General features: G+C 55.3%; 1 protein-coding gene across 1 annotated transcript in view; it reads left to right on the top strand.

The window, feature by feature from the left end:
* Positions 1 to 6,501, top strand: part of LOC109938802 (EH domain-binding protein 1-like) — a 40,788-nt gene that overhangs the window by 20,949 nt on the left and 13,338 nt on the right. The window contains exons 8-10 of the mRNA XM_048619619.1: positions 642 to 805; positions 2,188 to 2,236; positions 4,215 to 6,239. Of these exons, the coding sequence (XP_048475576.1) occupies positions 642 to 805; positions 2,188 to 2,236; positions 4,215 to 6,239 (2,238 nt within the window). The remainder of the gene's footprint in view (positions 1 to 641; positions 806 to 2,187; positions 2,237 to 4,214; positions 6,240 to 6,501) is intronic.

Below are 6,501 nucleotides of genomic sequence, written 5' to 3'. Positions count from 1 at the left end.
ACCCTCCGACAGTGCCCGCTCCCTCAGCGCTGACCCTCTGACAGCGCGGCGCTCCCTCAGCGCTGACCCTCAGACAGCGCGGCGCTCCCTCAGCACTGACCCTCCGATAGTGCCCACTCCCTCAGCACTGACCCTCCGACAGCGCGGTGCTCCCTCGGCGCTGACCCTCTGATAGTGCCCATTCCCTCGGCGCTGACCCTCCGACAGTGCGGCGCATCCTCGGCGCTGACCCTCCGACAGTGCGGCGCTCCCTCGGCGCTGACCCTCTGACAGTGCGGCGCTCCCTCGGCAGTGTTTGTTGTACCAGCTCAAATCTCTGTTCTGGCCTTGAACATATGTCCTTGTGCCTCAGAGAACGATGGACAGTTTGCGAACCTTTGACAGAGTGAAGCACCGAAGCGAAGCGGGTGGCGTGGGCACTGGTGTGGCATGGTGGGTTCTATCACTGGGCTCATCGTGTGGGTCCCACTGTGGGAGTATGTTGAAATCCCGCTCGGTATTTAGATGGAATTAGTTTCTCTGGTGTATAAAGCTGGTAGCGTGAGGCTGGAGGGAGACCGGGTCTTTGCGCGTGGCCAGTTCTGAAGGTGCTGGCGAATCTGATGGTGTCCTCTCTGTTTCTCTTTGCCCCCTTTTTACAGCAAAGCCCCGTCCAGAGTCTGGCCAATACCAGCCGCTGCCTCCTGGATTGGTGCAAGGAGGTGACGCGAGATTACCAGCGGCTGAAGATCACCAATTTTACCACCTCCTGGCGGAACGGCCTGGCCTTCTGTGCCATCCTGCACCATTTCCACCCAGAACTCATGTACGTCCAGCTGCATTTGGTTGGCACCTTTTGCCAGGGTCGCACCACACGCACCCCCTCCCTAACCCCACCGCGGCCAGCCAATAAAATGCTGCCACCAGCTCACCTCTTCAACCTACTCCTTGCTCCTCTCATAATTGTGTGCCTTGTTTCTTTTTTGGGGGTTTGCGTCGAGTCTTCTTTCTTAGAATCACAGAATTGTTATGGTGTGGGCGGAGGCTGTTTGGCCCTTCCACGTTGCCCTGATTCTATCCCCTAGCGCCAATCTCCTGCCTTTCCCCCCCTATATCCTTGCGCACCATTACCATCCAATGTCCCCTCCCTCTTGAAAGCCTCCACCGAACCTGCCCCTCCCCCACATTTCCCGGCAGTGTATCCCGCCCCCTAACCACTCGCTGGGTGGGAACATTTTCCGTCACGTCACCCTCGCTTTGTTTGCCTCTCACTTTAAACCTACGCCCCCTCCCTCGTTCTTGTTCCTCTTCTGAGTGGGAACAGCTTCTCCCTGTCTGCTCTGCTCAGCCCCTGCTCCCGGGATTTTGAAAATCTCTCTCAGATCCCCCTCTCTCGGCCTTCTCCTCTCCAAGGGAGGACAGTCCCCAACTTCTTCGGCCTGTCCTCGTCGCTGAAGTTTCTCATCCCTGGAACTGTTCTTGTAAATTGCTTCTGCACTCCCTCTCTCTCACATCATACCTATAATGTGGCGCCCACAACTGGACACAATACTCCGATTGAGGCCTAACCAGTGTCTTCTGCAAATTCAACATGACCTCCCTGCTCTTGGCCTCTGTATCCCTATTAATAAAGTAAAGGGCACTGTCTGCTTTATTCACTGCCCTCGCTACCCATTCTGCCATTTCCTGTAGACCTCTACACACCCAGCTCCCTCTGCTCCTGCAACCCCTTTGGAATTTTATATTGCCTTATCTTGTCTGGCCTCTACGTAACTCCTGACCCCACAGACCGAGTCGGAAGTGGCTGTGTCAGCTCGGTACAGATTCTAGAAGGAGCTAAACGGACCTCCCGGTGGTGATGTACACTGGAAACAATAACTGCAAAGCCAGGCCTATCTACAGAGTCCTCCATAGGGACATCGGGGGGGCCCAGGGAGTTGAGGCGGGGTTGGGTGACAGTGTTGGGGTTTAGGGCATTACAAGAAAATTCAGGAGAACTCTCCCACAGACTGGTCAAGTTCGGCCGAGTCTGCCCGTCTTAAGGATTTTCGGGGAACGGTGGTAAAATGTTGGCCTCACAAGTGTCAGGTCCCTTCCTCCAAATGGGCAAAGCAAGGAATACCGGAAAGGAAGTGGAAGGGCATGGTTTTCAGTCATCTCGTACTTGTCTACTCATCATTCCGTCTTCCTCTTTCCTCCCTCCCTCAGAGATTACTCCTCACTGGACCCTCATGACATCAAGACCAACAACAAGAAGGTGAGCAGAAGACTAGCCCTCAGGCTTTCATGGGAACTAGGCCTCAGGCCTTTGCGAGAACATGGCCCTGAGCCTTCACAAGAACTAGGCCTTCGCGAGAACTAGACCGCGGACGTTCACACGAACAGGGCCTCAGGCCTTCGTGAGAACTAAGTCTGTAGCTTTTGGGAGAACTAGGCCTCAAGCCTTTGCAAAAACTAGGCCTCAAGCCTTTGCGAGAAGTAGGCCTTGAGCCATCCCAAGAATTAGGCCTCAGGCCTTCGTGAGAATGTGGCCCTGAGCCTTCGTGAGAACTAGACCGCGGACGTTCACACGAACAGGGCCTCAGGCCTTCGTGAGAACTAGGCCTCGAGCCTTTGCAAAAACTAGGCCTCGAGCCTTTGCGAGAGGGCCGATTGGTTCACGTGTGAGGTTGGCACTGGTCGGGGTGGGGTCAGTGGGCATCATTGATTGGGCTAATTTGTGTAGTTTTCATTATTCAGGGAGAGATGGTGGCCTGGTGATAACATCACTCGATTTAATAAACCAGCAGCCCCAGGCTAGAGGGCCAGAGAACAATGGTTTTGATTTTGGCCCGAAGTGGGGGCTTTGAGAAATAAAAATAGACTGGAAATGCTGGGGCTTTTTTCACTGGAGCGTAGGAGGTTGAGGGGTGACCTTATGGAGGTTTATAATATCATGAGGGCCATGGATTGGGTGAATGGCAGGTGTCTTTTCCCCAGGGTGGAGGATTTCGAAACTAGGGGCACATTTTTAAGGTGAGAGGAGAAAGATTTAAAAAGGACACCAGGGCAACTTTTTTACACAGAGAGTGTGGAATGAACATCCAGAGGAAGTGGTGGATGTGGGTACAGTTACAACGTTTAAAAGACATTTGGATAAGTACATGAATAGTGAAAGGTTTGGAGGGATATGGGCCAGGAGCAGGCAGGTGGGACTAGTCTAGTTTGGTATTATGGTCGGCACAGACTGGATGGACCGAACGGTCTGATCCTGTGCTGTACGACTCTATGACAGTGTAACAACCTCCAACGCCTTCTCGAAAACATCTGTCTTTCTTGATAAAGAGGGGAACTCTCGTTTCTCTGGTAGTAGCGGAGAAGTGTGGCACCTTAACATGATGGCCAGGCCATTTAATGGGCTAGTAGGAAGCACCTCCTCAAACACAGGGGAAATTTGGAACTTTCCAGATATCCCCGACAAACAATTAAAAATATCCGAGATTGAGGATTGATTTTATTTTCCTCTCCCCATCACCTTGTGGGGTCATGGGGTCCCCTGTGCTGGTGGGGCAGGGGCAGGTACAACACAGTTCAGGCTAGCCTCCTTAAAGGGCAGATCAGATCAAATTGAGGAAATGCCCCAGGTCCAGTGCCTGTTCAAGATTTAACCCCAGAAACTCTGGTTTCCTCTCACAGTCCAAAGATGTGCAGGTTAGGGTGGATTGGCCGTGCTAAATTACCCATAGTGCCCAGGGATGTGCAGGTTAGGGTGGGTTGGCCGTGCTAAATTACCCCATAGTGCCCAGGGATGTGCAGGTTGGGGTGGATTGGCCGTGCTAAATTGTCCCATAGTGTCCAGGGATGTGCAGGTTAGGGTGGATTGGCCGTGCTAAATTGCCCCATAGTGCCCAGGGATGTGCAGGTTAGGGTGGATTGGCCATGGGAAATGTGGAGTTATGGGATAAGGATTTGGTGGGGAAGAGTCTGGGGTGGGATGCTTTTCGGAAGGTCAGTGCCCTCTCGATGGGCTGAATGTTAACTTTTGGGATTCTGTGACACATTCCTGGGATCAGGGTGGATGGAAGAGGTATCTGAGTGGGGGCTACCCTGTTCCCCAAACCCCACCTACCCGCTTTGAGGCTATGTTGGGGTTGGAGTTGTGGGGTTGTGGGGGTGTGGGGGGGGGGGGGGGGGTGTTACTCAATAACATTGTTATCACTGCTCTTCCCTTTTGATGTCCGTTTGTCCTCTGCCAGGCCTTTGACGGTTTTGCCAGCCTTGGCATATCCCGGCTTCTGGAGCCAGAGGACATGGTACTCCTCACCATTCCTGACAAGCTCATCATCATGACCTACCTGTGCCAGATCCGGGCCCACTTCACTGGGCAGGAGCTCAATGTGGTGCACATCGAGGAGAACAGCAGTGAGAGCACCTATAAGGTAGGCAACTTCGACTCGGACTCCCACAGCTCCCTGGACCCTATCCACTTTTACTCGGAGAGAATGGAGGCCCGAAAGGCAGCCTCAGTGCCGCAGAGGCCCGATAGGCCTAAGAGGGAGGCCCTGAAGAGGAACAGTCAAGCCCTGGCTGGCGACGGCAAGAATCCAGACGCTCCTTGGCCCGGTTCAGGCTCCCCCATGGCGGTCGAAGTTGCCCCGCCGCCTGGTTACCAACCCCAGGCTTCAGTCACCGAGGTAGGCCCCCAGGCCGTGGAAGCCAGGCCAGCCCCAGGGACAGGGCCCATGGCTCCTGGTCGGACCCCGGCCACCCTGCTCAAGGGTCCTGGGACGGCTGAGGAGGCCTCGGAGGGCCAAGGAGGACCCCAGCAGGTGCCCGTGGCCAAGACTCGCAGGAAGCACCGAGGAGTGGCTGTGACAGAAGAGGAGGGGAGATCCGTGGGACCGCCAGCCTCGGATGGTCATAGGAAGAGCGGCCAACTAAGCACTGTAGAAGATGATGGGAAACCCACTGGGAAAACAGCCTTAGATGACCACGAGAAGAGTGGCCAGCTGGTCATTACAGAGGATGATGGGATACCCATGAGGACAAGAGCCTTAGAGGATCATGGGAAGAGTAACCAATTGGTCATTACAGAGGATGATGGGATACCCATGGGGGCAAAAGCCTCAGAGGATCATGGAAAGAGTAACCAATTGGTCATTACAGAGGATGATGGGTTACCCATAGGGACAAAAGCCTCAGAGGATCTTGGGAAGAGTAACCAATGGGTCATTGCAGAGGATGATGGGATACCCTTGGGGGCAAGGGCCTCAGAGGATCATGGAAAGAGTAGCCAACTGGTCATAACCGAGGATGATGCGATACCCACGGGAACAAAACCTTCAGAGGACCATGGAAAAAGTGGCCAACTGGTCATCACAGAGGATGATGAAATACCCGTGGGGTCAAGAGCTTTGGAGGACCATGGGAGGAGCAGCCAACTGGTCATTAGAGAGGATGACGGGGCGCCCACTGGGGCATCAGCGTCGGATGAGCTTGCAAAGACCAAAGAGGTGTCCTCTGTTGACGATAAGGGCGCAGAAGTCCAGGAGAAGTCTGGGGCACTGCCTGTCACAATGGGCGATGTGGAACCACTTGACCCTGAGGGTGAAGGGAGGATGGCTGCCCAGGGGAGTGATGGGAAGACCCTGGAGCAGGCGAGTGAAGGGGTGGGTGGGAAACCCCTGGAACATGAGGCGGCTGTGACCAATGAGGGGCTGGCAGTGGAGAGGCTGCGGGATGGGAACACTGTTGACTCGTCCATCAGGGAAGATCCCACAGTGTCAGCATCGGCCACCGTACAGGATGGAATAACAACCGGAGCAGTGTCTGACCCTGAGGGCGGGGCAGCTGCAGGCGGCGCTGAAGTCCCGAAACGTGGCGCGACGCCGCCTGTTGCCGAAGAGCTGGGAATGAGAGCCAGAGCGATCTCACGGGAGTGTTCTCAGGCGGGGGAGAAGGTTCCCGAAACGGAAAGGGAGCCCCAGGCGAGGCCGGGAGACAGCGGCGTCTCCACTGGAGGAGATGCCGAGGGGCCAGTGTCCAGCGGTGGGACCTCGCCTCTCAGAGGGCGAGGGGGGGGCAGCAGGCCAGAACGGATGCAGCGCTCGCAGTCGTCGGAGAGCAGGTCACCGGGAAGGCCAGGCAAGTCCGGCTTCTCCCACATCCGGGACGCCGACCTGGTCAGGAAGAGACGCTCTCGGAGGCGCAGCGACTCAATGGAGGACACCAACAGCACTCCCAGCCAGAGCAACGTATCGGCCAGTGTGTCAAGGCCGGAGGTAAAAGGAAGCAGGAAGGATCCCTGGTTCAGTGTGAGGGCCAGCCATGAGGGGCTCAGTGTGTCTGTGAGAGAGACAGAGAGTGTGCGCGTGTGAGTGTGAGAGAGTGCAAGCACACGCACTCACACACACACACACACTCTCACACACACGATAGACACAATTACACACACACACACAGACACAGTGGCACACGGATACAAAGACCAATGCACACAAACACACACACAGGAACAAAGACCAATGCACACAGACACACACA

This window comes from Rhincodon typus, chromosome 43, assembly GCF_021869965.1.
Source record: "Rhincodon typus isolate 14 chromosome 43, sRhiTyp1.1, whole genome shotgun sequence".
NCBI classification, from domain to species: domain Eukaryota; kingdom Metazoa; phylum Chordata; class Chondrichthyes; order Orectolobiformes; family Rhincodontidae; genus Rhincodon; species Rhincodon typus.
This window is presented reverse-complemented; position numbering and strand designations above follow the sequence as displayed.